The sequence below is a fragment of the Opisthocomus hoazin genome, chromosome 4 (assembly GCF_030867145.1).
Source record: "Opisthocomus hoazin isolate bOpiHoa1 chromosome 4, bOpiHoa1.hap1, whole genome shotgun sequence".
In the NCBI taxonomy this organism is placed as follows: Eukaryota; Metazoa; Chordata; class Aves; order Opisthocomiformes; family Opisthocomidae; genus Opisthocomus; species Opisthocomus hoazin.
Window position 1 is genome coordinate 1,013,853 of NC_134417.1, and position 14,645 is coordinate 1,028,497.

At 43.4% G+C, this 14,645-nt stretch overlaps 1 protein-coding gene across 1 annotated transcript in view; it reads left to right on the forward strand.

The window, feature by feature from the left end:
- Positions 1-14,645, forward strand: part of LOC104335416 (vesicle-associated membrane protein 3) — a 52,151-nt gene that overhangs the window by 27,786 nt on the left and 9,720 nt on the right. Inside the window, exons 2-4 of the mRNA XM_075417526.1 lie at positions 8,371-8,485; positions 11,998-12,156; positions 13,799-13,850. Of these exons, the coding sequence (XP_075273641.1) occupies positions 8,371-8,485; positions 11,998-12,156; positions 13,799-13,850 (326 nt within the window). The remainder of the gene's footprint in view (positions 1-8,370; positions 8,486-11,997; positions 12,157-13,798; positions 13,851-14,645) is intronic.

Below are 14,645 nucleotides of genomic sequence, written 5' to 3' on the forward strand. Positions count from 1 at the left end.
AGTTTTATTGCCCTTAGCCCACATCATAACTCAGACACTCAAGGTTAACAGATTGAGAAATGTCCAAAAAATTAAAAAAAAAAAAGCAAGCAGCTTGTATTCTTTCAGCCAATGAAAAGAAATTACTATAAGAGCCTGAAACCTGCTAATTCTGAAATCTTGTAAGAAGTAATAGAAGGTACAGTCAGTGCTACCTAGGAACTAGAGATAATACTTCCTTTTAAAAATTGGCTTTTAGTGCAATACAGTGTTTTGGTATTTTTCTGTGTAGACATTGCACTAAAGATGTTTTTTCGTTATGAACTAGCATGAATATTTCACATGATGGATTTTCCACGTTTTTTACTAAACTAATTTCTATCCAAAAGCAGCCTAATGCAAATCAAGACTTCTAAACAAACAAAATTTAGAAAACAATAAATTGCATTTATCTTTTTTCACAATATGTTAATGTCAATATAAATATTAGGAGAAAGTTTTTTTGTGATTGCTTACACCTGTATTTGCTTTCATTCTCTAATTAAAATAAACCTCATTTAGTAGAAAGATTACTGTTAGTTTCAAATCAGCAAATAATGAGAATTAACCCTTTTCTAAGGAAAAAAAAACCCCAATCTGGGACTAAGATTGGCTAAAGTCACTGATCAGTCTGAGGAAATGACCTCAAAAGAAGCTTAATTACTTTAGAGTTGTTATTTCAGTTCTCTAAGTACATAGATTTTCAGTCCTCATAGCTGTGAAAAAACTATCTGCCATTTGGCCAGAGATGACCTAGCTCTGTAGCCAGTCTAATGCCGGGGTTTGTTCGGGGCAGACCCGAGCGGGGCGGTGCCCGCGCCCCACGCCCGCGCCCCACGCCCGCGCCCCACGCCCGCCTGCCTTGCTGGCCATAGGCGAGCAGAGGCCCCGCGTGCAGCGCGGTGCCGTGGGGCACCCCAGGAGCTGACCGGCTCCCTTGGGTGCTCAGTAGCACAGGGCCCTTCCTTCCCTCCTCAGTTGTCCCCAGAGGGACCTCATTTGCTGCTCTGCCCCTCTGCGAAGAGGTGGGGAACCCTTGTCACTGCCACGGCTTTTGGAGAGGCCGGTGCTATAGTGTGAAAACTAAAGCCCAGTGTGTGGGAGCCCAGATCTGCTTGGTCTCGTCTGGGTGAACACAGTTCCTAACTGCGGCTGAAGTGGCAGACTGAGCTCTTTGAAGTGGATCAGATAGGTTACGGGTTATAATGGAGACTGTCTTGGTTGCCTGCTTCATTGGCTCCGCACACTTGTTAAACCTTGCTCTTGCCCAGTGAAATGTGGAGGTGAGGCTGGTCAGCTGTGGCCTAAAGGCATGGCAGAATTCGTTTGTGTGTGCAGGTGCTTTTTGGATGGGCGATCACTTAGTACCAGCGCCCGTTAGGACGATTGGCTTCTGTAGTGTAGTGCTGAGTTTTTAATTTGTGAACATAAAAGGTGTACACTAACACCCTGAGTCATCTAACCCTTCCTCACCCTTCAAGCAAATCCACAGACTACTCTGCAAAGCGTGCTCAGGGGTTAACACGTGGATCAACATCCCGGCATTGTGTTGACTTTATCTTAAGCCACAGCTGTTGCAAAAGATGACAGCAAGGGGAAAGAAGGATCTAAATAAATCTGTAGTGTGGGTATTTCAGAAGAGGAATCCTGCCTTGTGTTACTTTTCTGATTATCAGAAACCTTGCCTGAGTCACTGCAACTGGTTGTTGGGAAGACTATAATTTAGAGAAATTATGGAAATAATGCAGCTCTTTCTGGCAAATTTTTATGTTTGTCACAAAAATAATTTGGCTGTACTAATTGGCTTGATTTAGAATTCAGGTGCTTTGGGCCTTGTAAGTAATACTTGTTTGGCTTGAATAGAAGGTACTGGAGAAGATAAATCAGTCGGTCATTACTAGCATAACAAATGATGATCATATTAAAGATGAAGTCTTAAGGTTCCTCTGTTTTTCCTCTGTGTGCATATTTAGCACACCAGATGGTCAATGCAGTCATAATAAACTGGTGGGAATATTTAATTAAATGTGTTCCCAGGACATTAAATGTAGTGTGTTATTCTTTGGCTGATAATCAGAGTAAATATTTTGTAATAAGGGAGAGTCCTGGTAGAATATTACTGGTAGTACATGAAAATCACATTTGGGAACAGAAATGTGTTCAAAGCAGAACTTTCTTCACAAAATTAAGGCATCTCAAATGCTCATTCCTCTTACATGTGTTTTTTTTTCCTACCACTAATTCACTATTACTCATTACTACCCAATTATTACAAATGGCATAAAAAATCATTTTAAAATTGATAGTCATAGAATGGAATGAGTCTTAAGTTAAAGTCTGTAGCTGTTTAGTTGGCAAGAGTGACATTTTACCGAATACTGAAGGGCTCAGATGGCACACTGAAAAGCATGGTTAAGAACAACATCTCTGTTAAAGCAGTGGTGGTTCCCTGGTAGTGAAGGAAGCTTGTTTGCTCTTTTTGGGAGTTAATTCCACTCCCTCTGTGAAATCTCAGAGGACTGAAAACATCTTTCCATAGTCTGAACATCCCTCCACCCCCAAGTATGCAAATGACCACTGGCCCAGCAGTGATACTGCTTTGTCAATAACCCAATTATCTTTTCACCCTAATCAGTTTTATAATATCATCATTTTCTTTATTCCCATGGAGCAGCTTTTTTTTTTTCTCCTGTGAAAGTGAGATTGGTAGAATGAAAACAAGGATAAACTTAGCCTATTAAAATAGGCTACTTAATAACTGGAGAAGGGAAGATCAGCTAGAAATCTGAAATACATAGAATCAGTGGGCAGCTGAACTGTAAAGCAAATTACCTTACTGAGCGCATCTATCTCGGGACTGGGTAGGTCATGTTCTCTAGCCAGGGTTTTCTTTTGAAGAGTCCTCTCACCTTACAGGCAGAGAACATCATTATCTACTTGTAAGAAGGCTGAGAACCTAATTCTGAAGGACACTTAGTTTTACGGGAGTGTTAGAAGTGACTCGTCTTTTCTCTGAGCCTCTCCTGACAGAATTAGGATGTGGTTTTGAACAAATAACAGGACCTGCTGTTTGACACTATCCCATTTCACTATGGGAAAAGCAAAAATTGGGTAGGAGATGTTGGGATGGATAGCTAATGTCTCTTGATTTCTAGACACACACATCTATGTATTCCTAAGTAAAACCATGATTGTCCACACGCAGCTCGGTTAGGCCTGTACTATTGCTACGTTTGTACAGTTAAGCACACAAGTCTGGAAGGCCCTAAAACTTTAAGGACTTTAGATATCAAAGGTACCAATGTCTTTGAGAGATGGCATGTAAACAGGCTAGCACAGAGTTTTAGTCCACCCTCTTCGGATTTTGTCAGGACTGTGTCAAACTGCATATAGCCAAACTGATTGCTAAGACAGCTTTTGTGCTAGTGTTGGCTAAACTGACCTACTGCAGAAATAAAATCCTAGGTGGTAGAATCCGATTAACAGAAAACTGGGAACTAGCAAATCCCTCTAGAGAGCAGAAGACTCAAAGTACTATCAATAAAAGTCCCCCTTTGCAAATTAGCAATGGAAAAATTGTTTTAGCTATTACTGCATAGGAATAAACAAAGCAAGTTCCAAACTAACAGCAAACCCCCAGTGCTATAGAGCTTCCTCATTTCCTTAGAGATCCTCCCTGCCTCAAAGCTTTCAGATGCATCTAAATTCACAGAGGAACACTCTCGGCACCAGGGACAAGGTGAGAGTGGTTTGTTTCTACAGTTACTGTTAGGTCCGGGATCTTTACTCACATCTGTAGTCACTATAGTGGTGTATGTATTTGCATCTGTAGCTGATTTTAATAGTTGTTTCAGAGTTAAAACTCAAGAGTACAGAGCTGTGGAAGTGTTCTGATTTATTTTACAATTAAATAAAGGGGTGTTTTGTGGGGGGTATATTTTTTTTTTAATGCCTTTGGAACCACAGACTGTCAAAACCCACCTAAGCAGCGAAGCCCAAATGGGTAGATGCCTTTTGAAGGGGTCCACATGGAAGAACAGTGTCTTTTATATGTGTAAGTTTGGTTACAACAGTAAATATTTACTACATAAATATGGTACCTGGCCAGTAAAAAAATGAAGAGGAAGAGAGGCAGTGCAATTTTATGTTTTATTTGAACAACAGGGAAAGGGTTTGAGGAGAGAGGACTTAAACTGGGATTCACAGAAAATTGCCTCCTTCATTTCATTTTTTATAGGGATTATTAGTCAAATCTTCTGCTGCATTGATGCTGACCCCTCCCCTGAGCTTTGCCAGCTGATACCAGCTAATGGTGTCTGATGTAATTCTCACTTCCCTTGTGCTGTAACCTTTAACTATGTGTTTCTCACTATTTAAGTCAGAGGGCTATTAGAAGTAGGTTGTGAGCTTTGATTTGGAGTCAGTAGCTGAAGAAGAGGGGAGAAGGATGGCAATGAAGAGGCCTGGGCTGCTTTGCCACAGGCTTCCTGTGGCACTGAGCAAGTCCCTTAATCTCCCCGTCCCTGTTTCCCAGCCATATGCAGGGGTAATAGCTTTTCCTTAGCTTATTGCAGTGTTGTTAGGATAAAGACTTTCAAGGGATTAGGTCCTGTAGCTGGAAGCTTTAAAAAGCACTTTGGAATGATAAAACAAGTTGCTAAAAGCAGCTATTGAGGTCCTAATGTGAACTGTACCAAAGTCACAGCGGTGGCCTGGCATCCTCCTGGTATTCGCTTTGTGCTTCTCCCTTCCCTAGCCTGACTAACAAAAAATTTGCCCTGCGTAGCTCACATATATGAACAAAAGTGGGATTACGTGTCAGGCAGCTTGCCAAAACATTAGATACACAGTCATCCCTTATGTTCTTCCAGCCAGTGCTGAAATGGAAAACAGTAACACTGCCTATCTCCAGTTCTCCCTTTAGCTGTTAGAGCTAAGTAGTAAATTGCTTTCAAAATATCCAGGTGAGATGAGAAATCTCTTACTCGTGATTTTGACCTACCAGTTTCAGTCCCAGCCAGTAACCAGAAGAGCTGAGGACATCTGAGTCAGCTGAGCCCTTTTTACTGAATTGCTAGGGCAGTCCCCAGATGTTCCCCCTTCAAAATTAATTTGACCTGTTCTTGGGAGTGAAGATTCTCAGCATCAATGGCAACTTTTTTCCTTTTCCTAAAAAAAAAAAAAATAATTCACAAGTCTGATGGCTAGGGGCCTGATGATGGAGCTTTTCTAAGGATTTTGCATTCTTTGGTAGCTCCCAAAAATCATGCTAGGCCATGAGAAATTGGACATTAAAGTTGTGATGCTTCATGTGTTTCAAAAGAAAACCTCTCTAACATAGTTTTTTGCGTGAATTTCTTTGGATAATGCTTCTGAGAAATTATAAGCTGATATGAGACAGTACAGAGGCAATAATAGAAGAATTATGTAAATGTAGGTTTGACTTTCATTCTAGCATTTTTGCACTAAGATATCCCAGAGAATACTGGTGCTCTCCAGTGATGTAGGCCTTCAATTCCCTTCTTTACTGGAAAACTTAGGATCAAAGACAAACTCTTAACGGATGCCTTGTGGGAGTGGAGCCACATTGGCTCATAGAGGTACTGCTTTCTGCTGCTGCCAAGCCAGGATGCTTTCTGCAGAGCTCAGACACTGGTAGGGCTGAGCCAGAAGCACGGAGACCCCTCTGTCCTCTTCTGAAGTGCCTTGGGAGGCTGGGAGAAGGAGAGGTGGTGCAGGTATCTCTGCGCTTGTTTTGTCTGTTTTGGATATTACGTGCTGCCTAGTGACGAGAGAGGGCTCATGGCTTGTTAACCTGCAGAAGAGTCTGGTGGCATTAAAGCCACGTGCCTGAGGACTGCCTTCCTGGAGCCCGCCTGGGAACCCGTGCCGTGCCCTCGGCGGCGGACGCTGCGTCTCTCCTGGTGAGCACTCTCCCGCGTGTGGCAGCTCGTTGCTCTGAGCCACGAGGCCGTGAGCAAGGCGGCTGCTGTCGCCGTGTAGGGAGAGCCCAACGCCAGAGACGAGAGGTTTGGACAGAGCAGCTCTGCACGGCAGGCAGCACCCAGCTCTGGTTACTCTTGTGTTAGATTTTATGTAATTAATTAAGACAGGTATATTAATTACAAGCTTGCTGTACATTAGCATAAAGATTGCCATCTCTCTTTGGTAGTTACAGTAACTCCTTGCTGGATGGTCAGGGCAGCTGTAAAAACACTCGTTCTTCCCATCCATTCCTCCCTTACACAGGGAGCAGAGGACTCCCAGGAAATACAGTTGAAACCAAATTGGATGGCAGCGAGGATCCTGGAAGAGAACAAACTGGGAAGTGTTTACTTTATCCCAAACCATTTTAAGGACAGCCTGAGAGGTAAAAAAAAAAAAAAAAAAGATGAAAATTACTGGGCGGAAAAGATACATGGCAGAGCACTGAACTTTTGAGTTACTGTATAGCTTTGACCAAGAACACAGCTGCACTTAGAAGCTCTGCTTACTGGTGAAAACATGCGGCCAGGAAAAACGCTTCTTCTCACGTGCTTCTGTTCTGTGGTCTCTGGGATGTTAACAGTACGAGGCTCAGGAGGGGACCTCCCTTAACCTTGGTAGTAGTGAACAGTGTGACACAATGTTTCCATAGAAAAAATTCTGTTTGTGTTGATTGGGAAAAAGCCTGTTTACTTCCGTGACTGCAAAGAAATGATACGATTTCAGTTTTAGCTCTGTTGTTGTACCAGGAACTCCCTTGGAAGTTGTTAGTGCTCCAGGATGATCTTGTTTTGCATTATTTGAGTCTGATATACATTATAGTCGGATTTTGATATTTTGTGACAACAGTGTAAACTCAGAATAAATCCTGTTGGTATCCTGGCCCGTGGCCCTTCAATGGAGTTATTCCGTTGCAGGTGGCAGCAGCATCTGGTCTTTTATGTTTTTAATAGTGGCTGTGAGGTCCTCAAAGGATGAGCAATTTGTGCATGCCTGAAGTTCTTTTCTTTCAGCTAAAGCTTGATAATGATGATCTCGCCCACAGTTACAAAAAAGCAGTGTGAGATGCAGCAGTGCTCTGGGTCTGCAAACAGCTGCTCCGTCTCTGGGAGTCTGTGAGGGTCAGCGTTGTCTGTAGGGATCGCAGCCCACAGGCGATACAGTCAAACTGAATTTTGCAGCTGGAGGTACCCTTGGGGAGCTAACTTCAGTGCCTCTAGGCACTCTGACGGTGTATCAGTGGGGCCATCATTCCAGCAGCATTAATCAGACCCCAGGATGTAAAAGGGAATGATTCACAGAGAAACACTGTGTTCTCAGTCTGTCACTGTGGGAAGGCATTGGTAATGCAGGAGTGGGATTTGTGAGATTTCTCATTGCACATGCTTAGGGGTTTCCTCTGCAGCTTCAGGAAGGATTTTATTCCCCTGAATAAGAAATGACAGGGGTCCCTTGAAAGGAACGATCAGGTTTCACAGGTTAAAGTGTGGGTGTGAGGAACAACTGGCAAGGTTTGAGGGACCCTGTTCGGGCAAGTGGGGTGACTTGTCTGAACAAGCGTGTGCGCTGAGCCAGACCAGATCTGTTGTTGGATTTTAAGGGACTCTTGTTTTGTCTTTTGTTTTAGAGCGAGCTGGGAAAGCCAGTGTTGATGCTTAAGAAAAGAGCTGACGTGCAGGAGATCGGGGCTCTGTTCGCAGCATCACCGCTTACATTCATCCAGGGCCCGTGGCAGATGCTCGACCCTGGCCAGCTGCTTTGCTGGGGCATTTGGTGCCCACCGGTGGGTGGGATGGTCGAGCATTGCTGAACGCCTGAGATGACTGACCCCATGCTGTGTGCAATTCTCACCCCCACTTCCTACCCCATTTCTTTCTCCTCTCCTTTTTTTTGTCTTTGCTTGGTTAGCTTCCAGCCAGGCGCTGAGGAGCAGGGGAGTGCGTCACTCAGCACACGGAGGAGGAGGGCAGGGTCGCAGCCCTGGCTCTTACAGCATCAACACAAAATACCCGGAGCAGGGTCTGTTTCCTTAGTGGGACCATAAGCTCTGCCCTGCTAGTCAGGCCTGTGATCAGTTTGGCCATTGGTCTAACTTAGGGTAGATAATCTGAATTGCTTGCTGTTTAAAAAGGCAGCAAGGGAGGGGAAGAGTTTGGTATGGTCCCATCAACAAATAGTGTAAAAAATAATTACAGCGTGGGAAGGAATGGGACGCTAGGGTTGTGATCCAGGAATGGAAAATGTGGGCTGTAAGACAACGCAGAACTCCTTTTAAGAGATAGGTCCTTTTGACTTGTTTCGGAAGAGGGGTAATGAACAAGCGAAGGTGGTTTCAGTCACTTTTTATGCTCTCTGTTTTTGATCTAGGTCTGCTCCAGCTCCTACCCAAGGTCCCGCCAGTGCCGGGGCTGCAGGGCCACCTCCTGCTGCCAATGTCTCAAGCAACAAACGGCTGCAGCAGACGCAAGCCCGGGTGGATGAGGTGAGTGGCTCCAGGTCATTTGCTGATCACCACAAGGGTGCTAATGTGGTTTTTTTTTTTTTTCTTTAGGATGCTTTCCTCCCTAGTGGTCCAGCAACTCCTGCTCATCTTAAGGCAGTGGATCTAGGAAATGAGGTTTACCAAAGGGTGGCATTTATGAGGAGACAAGAGAGATTCTGAGTATGAACGTCCTTCTACCAGTAGCACTTCTGCAGAATAAATGTGGGCGTTGGTGCCAGTTCGGGAGCTCATCCCAGTCAGTCAGGTTAGGAGGAAATGCCATAGTGGAACCAACTCTTTTAACGTGTTCCTGTGTTCCTAAAGGTTAGATGCTCATCTCACAGGCAGTTTCACAGGGACAGACCGTCGGCTTCTCGTAGATAGATTCAATCTGTGAGAATTGTACAGCTGAGGGCTGTGTTCGTTAGCCAGAGCTCTATTGATCATCACAATTTATCCCCAAAGAAAGGCACCCACACGTGATGTCATAGCAGCATCTTCAACAAATCCCCACTCCTTTTGTTGATCTTGGAGGACCACGTGTCTGTTCCAGCTTGGATCCTTACATTCTTGTAGCATGCAGACTACCCCGCCGCCCGGGCTGTGATGCCAGTGTCCGCTCACTGCTGTGAGAGCGGGAACAAGCGAGCACACGGCCGCTCGTGGGTGCAGTCCCCGAGGATACCAGCGGTACAGAGGCAGCTGTAGCATCCTTGCACAACTGCTCTGCGGATTTGTGTGCTGGGTATTAAGGACAGAGCTTTGCTAAACCCTCACAAAGACTAAAGTAACTAATTGCTTACTGTCCACAGGGAAGTGGCAGGGTCTTGTGTGATTCTTTAATGCCAATTCAATAAAATACACATTAGAAAATAGCTATTTACATGCATAAAACCCTCTATTTTCAAAAGCTCCGGTTATGCTTTAAAAGGAGAAGACCTCTCAATATCCAGCTCAAATGCATTTCTTAAGATGAATTAAATACACCTGTCAAAATTCTGCTTTGCTGGAGGTCTGGGATCTTTCTGGCCTCCCCGTTCCTGATGCTCGGAGCTGATCGCAAGAACATTCTCTGGCTGCAGAAAGGTCTGCAGAAATTTCTAGGCCCAGTTCTGTCATTATCACATCACACTAACTTCACTGGTGTTAGTGGAGCGTCTCTTGCAGTGGGGAAAGGAATATTATATCTCAGCTTTTGTCTTGGGTCAGAATAATGAAATAAACTTCTTGTCCTGAGCGTGTTACATCGTGATGGTGCTGTAATTGTCTATGTGAGCTACAGAAAAGGTAATTGTCCCTAGAAGATGAAAAATAATTGCTAGTTACTGTCTAAAACGAGTGATGCAGGTCAGATACATAGGGCTCTTCAAGCAGATCAATGGAGATGGCTCCAGCAAGGATAGTGAACCCCTGCTTTGTGTTTAAGATACTCTGTATTCTGAGACTTTTCACTCAAGCCCATGCAAGTTTGTCTTCTTGTGAAGCATGATGGCGTCATTTTGGCAGGAACTCTTACCCAGTACGATGGGACAGTGAGTAGCTCTTGGATTTGAGGATTATGTGGGTCATAGTCAGGATCCACCTTCCTTTCAACCTCTCACCTGAGAGGAAGGCTGAGGTTGGTATGGGTTTTGAGTGGATAGCACATGGTCAGCAGAACCTTGTTTAACAGAGAAATCACAGCGTAAGAATAGCCAAGGGAGAAACGTGCTCCTGGGCTTTCAGTACTCTGAAGTCACTAGGGTGAAACTGGTTTTCAGCACCGAAGGATCTGATCTGTTAAGCACTGCTTTGCACCTTGCTACTCGATCTTTCCTGGTTTTTCTTCCAAGCCTTGTGGGAAGTGAGCTGTAGGTGGCGCCAAACACCACAGCACAGCCCTGCTCTGCTCCGGGTACTCTGCGCCCGGAGCGGCTCCGCACGGCGCTTCGGACCCACACCCGAAACTCAGCCACGCGGTCACCACTTTGCTGAAGAGAAAGTTGTTGGGCTTGGTAAAATGAGTGACATTTTTCATGCTGTATCCATGCTGATACAGTATTTCAGCTATATCCGTGTTGGGTTTTCCCCTCTGATTGCGCTAGGCATCCTAGAGCTTGCTTTCTAAGGCCCAGATAAACATTTATTTGTTTGACAAAAATGCAGTCTCATCTGGAAAAGTGTTCACTGAAGTCAGGTTAAATTCAATAAATAGTTCTGGACCAAATAAAAGAGAGAATGGGTAGGAAATGTTACGGTATTTTGTTTCAGCATTTTGAAGTAGTTTAAAATTTTCATTGTGGAACATTGTACCAAGAGAAAATTCAGCTAAATACTACCTGAGAAATGAAAACAAAGGTGGGGGTTTTTTTTATATATTACATGAACTTAAATACTTGGAAGGTTTTGGGTTGGATAAGCAAGTAAGAAAATTTGGGTTGACCAAAACATTTGGGTTTGGTTTAGGTTTGGTAGACATGTGAAACAAATCCTTTGCGTTTTGGAACAGCATTTAACCCTATACCAGTCCTTTCAAAGATTCTTTCACTACTAGTTTCATCTCACTGTATTTAATGTATTTTTTTAATAACTCTGTTTTTTTTTCAGGTAATAGTTAAATTGTATTAAATACAAACAACATGGACTTTCTTATTATAGAGTGTAAGACATAACAAACAGACCAGCAACCGCGTTCATTGCCAGAATAAGTGGAGACAACTTCACTGAGATTGGTGTACTGTCTAACATTTACCTTAGTGATGACTCCGTACAGGACTTTTATTTAGGGTTATTAGCTTGGTAGATTTTCATCTAACTCAATGTGTAAAATATATGCATGAGTGGGCCTTACCTGTTGTGTACTGGCTGTGCGCACTTTTAAAGGTGCTGAGGCTACGCAGTGAGGTGGCGTGCGCTCCCTGCTACACTTCAGGCGGAATTTTCTCAGGTAAAATTTTCTACTCCTCCACTTTCAAGCAGGACTTCAAATTGTGGCTGAGAAGTCATCTTGTCTGAGAAAGATCTGCAGAATAAGTAAATTCCTTGGTCAGGAAATGCATACAGTGCCCTTTAGAGTGGCCTTGTCTAGCCAATTTCTCTAGTTCAGGTAAGGAAGTTATATTAAATGTATAATGAAATTAGTGGCTTGGTCTTAGTGATGACTGGATAAATGTCAACCAAACTGTAGTACAGAGGTACTGGTCTCCATCAGTTTTTTGTATCTGTACTGAAGTAGCTAGTTGTAGGCTACAAGAAATTAAAAGCTTTAATGAAACTAGTTACGGTATTTCAGAACGTCCCTTTATTTTTTACATCTAAGGGCATCTGAGCAGAGTATAGCTATGTTCGTCGTGTTCTCACTGTGTCTGTTTCCGTAGGCGCGGTTTTTGCGGCACTGTCCCGTCAGTTGCCGTCACATACCCTAAGGCAGCTGGCTGGTTTCAGTATGACGTGCGATATTGCCGAGTGTGAACACACGGGTGAGCTTCGGCTTTGCTGTGTGTGGAATCCAACGTGAGGCTGTGCCTTTGCAGGTGGTAGACATCATGAGAATGAACGTGGACAAGGTGCTAGAAAGAGACCAGAAGCTCTCTGAGCTTGACAACCGGGCAGATGCATTGCAAGCAGGTGCCTCACAGTTTGAAACCAGTGCAGCCAAACTGAAGAGAAAATACTGGTGGAAAAATTGCAAGGTAAGGGATATAACTTTTTGTTAAGAATCACTTCATGGCAGAAATTACGTTCCCTTGCATTTAATGGGACTTTGCTTGCAGGATGGCATCTCGGAGTTGTCTGTTCTTGTCAAGGGAAGAAGGAGATGCCTTGCCCTTTAGGCTCCAGGGTTAGAAGTCAAGCAACTTTGATCTTTACCAGAACCTATTCTTTAGATAATATCTGCAGTATATAAAATGTATATACAAATTTTGATGCTTCAGTCAGTGCCTGCAGATAGGGAAGGGAGAATGTTCCATGTTAGTTCATGTCAGTTCCCTGTGTGAACCACAAAACCTGAATGGGTGTAGTGAGTTCTAGCAGTGGGAGAAAAGAAGCTTTTTCCTTGTGGGAGATCATCAGGCTCTTGATCTTTCTTTAGGGTGGTAAACTACCAAAAAAGTACTAGGTTCCACAGACTGCTGTGAGAAGTGAGGAAATGACAGTCACTTTTAAAGAAGAGCAGATTAAGATAGAGCAGGACTTTAATCAAACAGCTCTCTCCTCTGTTGTCTTCAAAGTCTCATCCTTTCCCACAAGCAGATGGAACTTCACTCACCTTTGCTTTTTCAGACCTCCTCCACGGTTTGTGTTTTATGGACCCAGAACCTTCAGCTCCTGTTATTCATATGAACCCATATCCTTGCTTCTTTCTACTCATGCGCCACTAACATGAACATTATGCCAAAAGTTCAGCTTCATTTCTATTTCTTTCCAGTACCATCTTTGCTGCTGACCATCCATATCCGCCCAGATAAAACCACCTGTTCCCAGAGGAGAATCCCACATATCTCTCACCCATCTGTTGCCTGCTTTGTCTCTTCAACCCACAGTGCTATGAAATGTAAAGCAAGGCACAATATTCTGGGTAAACTACACGCACAAACACTCCAGAAATAAGTGGATCTAGGCTAGAAATTCAACTGAGCAGTTCCTCTGGGCCTCTTCTAGCTGTTGCCCAGCTGCTTTGCCTGACAGTGCAGGAAGCAGGGCGTTTGGGAGCTACAGACACAGATTTTGAGTTAGGTTCACCCATGCTGACTGCAGTCACCACAATGACCTACACTACACTAAACCTTCACACCTACCATCATTCTCCTTTCCTCGTTGTCCCTTCCTGCTTTACCCTGACAAACAGAATCCCCCCAGCCTTCCTCTGGCTCCCAAACGCTGAAGGAGGGGGGGAAATAAATAAATAAATATCCTGCAAGCCAGGGGCTGGCTTTGTCCTCCAGACATGTTAGAAGGAACGAAGGCCTCGATTTGACGTGTCCATGTTTGCTGTTCTTCAGTCTTTCCATTCTCACTGGGCTATTGATGGCAGTTGGACTGCAGCACTTTTACTTTGGATGTTTGCTTGTTCTTTACTGCTAGAAATGCACGGTGTTGGTCACTGCATCTTATCAGATGGGCAAGGACTTGCTAGCTTTGGTAAGAGGCTGTGTCTGTTGCTGGTGGTCAGTTCCTAAAATTGACACTACATCTGGGGCCTTAACAAGTCTGTTGCAGCGAGTCTTTGCAAGGAATGAGCTACTAAGTAAAAGCAAAAAAACCTGAGGGGTTATTGTCTTTCATGTGAAAACCTGACTTGCTGTTTTTTTTCTCAAAACTTTCTTTTTATAGATGATGATCATCCTTGGTGTAGTATGCGCAGTCATTCTCATTATATTTATAAGTGAGTAATTAATTTTCTCTTTCATTTATGACCTCAATAGCTTTGTGACTTATAAAGTGCTGATATATTAAAAAAAAACAAACAAAACAAATCACAGATATAAAATATTTAAACTGATTAATTTGTGAAATTCCCCTTCTAGTGTCATGCTGTTATAGTGAGAATTACTGCAAACTCTCTGGACACTTACATAGGTAGAATTTGTTGACATTTAATGTATTTTACATTATCATGTTACATAACTTTTCGTAGGATTAAAGACTCTCCCTTTTCATGTTTATATAAATTTTTATGCAGTCTCAGATACCTTCCTTTCATTGCAACCAGTGCCACCGTCCTGGTGTTTTCTAGTGAGAACAGTAATGCTTGAATTACCTCATGCCTGTAAAAAAAGGGTGAAGGCCCACAGCCAAACGGGCATCTGATGAGTTTTTTAAAATCATGTAGATGACTAGTTCCCCCCAAATCAGCTGGGATTTGAGATGTTGGTTCTTCTGAAAATCCCTTCACATCTTGAATATCTAAATGTTGTTAAAAGATGGCCCAAAGCCTTACTGATTTCTTGTCTTGAAAGATCAGCTCATTCCACATATTTGTTATAGGAAAGAGCATATGAATGAATAATAGCAGTCATGCTGGTTGGGAGCCAGGGATCTTGTAATGACAGGAACTGAACATTTTATTTATGTAACCTCTGTGTTAGCAACAGCCATTATGTGACATAACTGTAATATGGCATTAACTCCTAAAAGGGAGGTTTCTTGAGTTAGGCAATCCAGCTAGTAACCCAGAAGA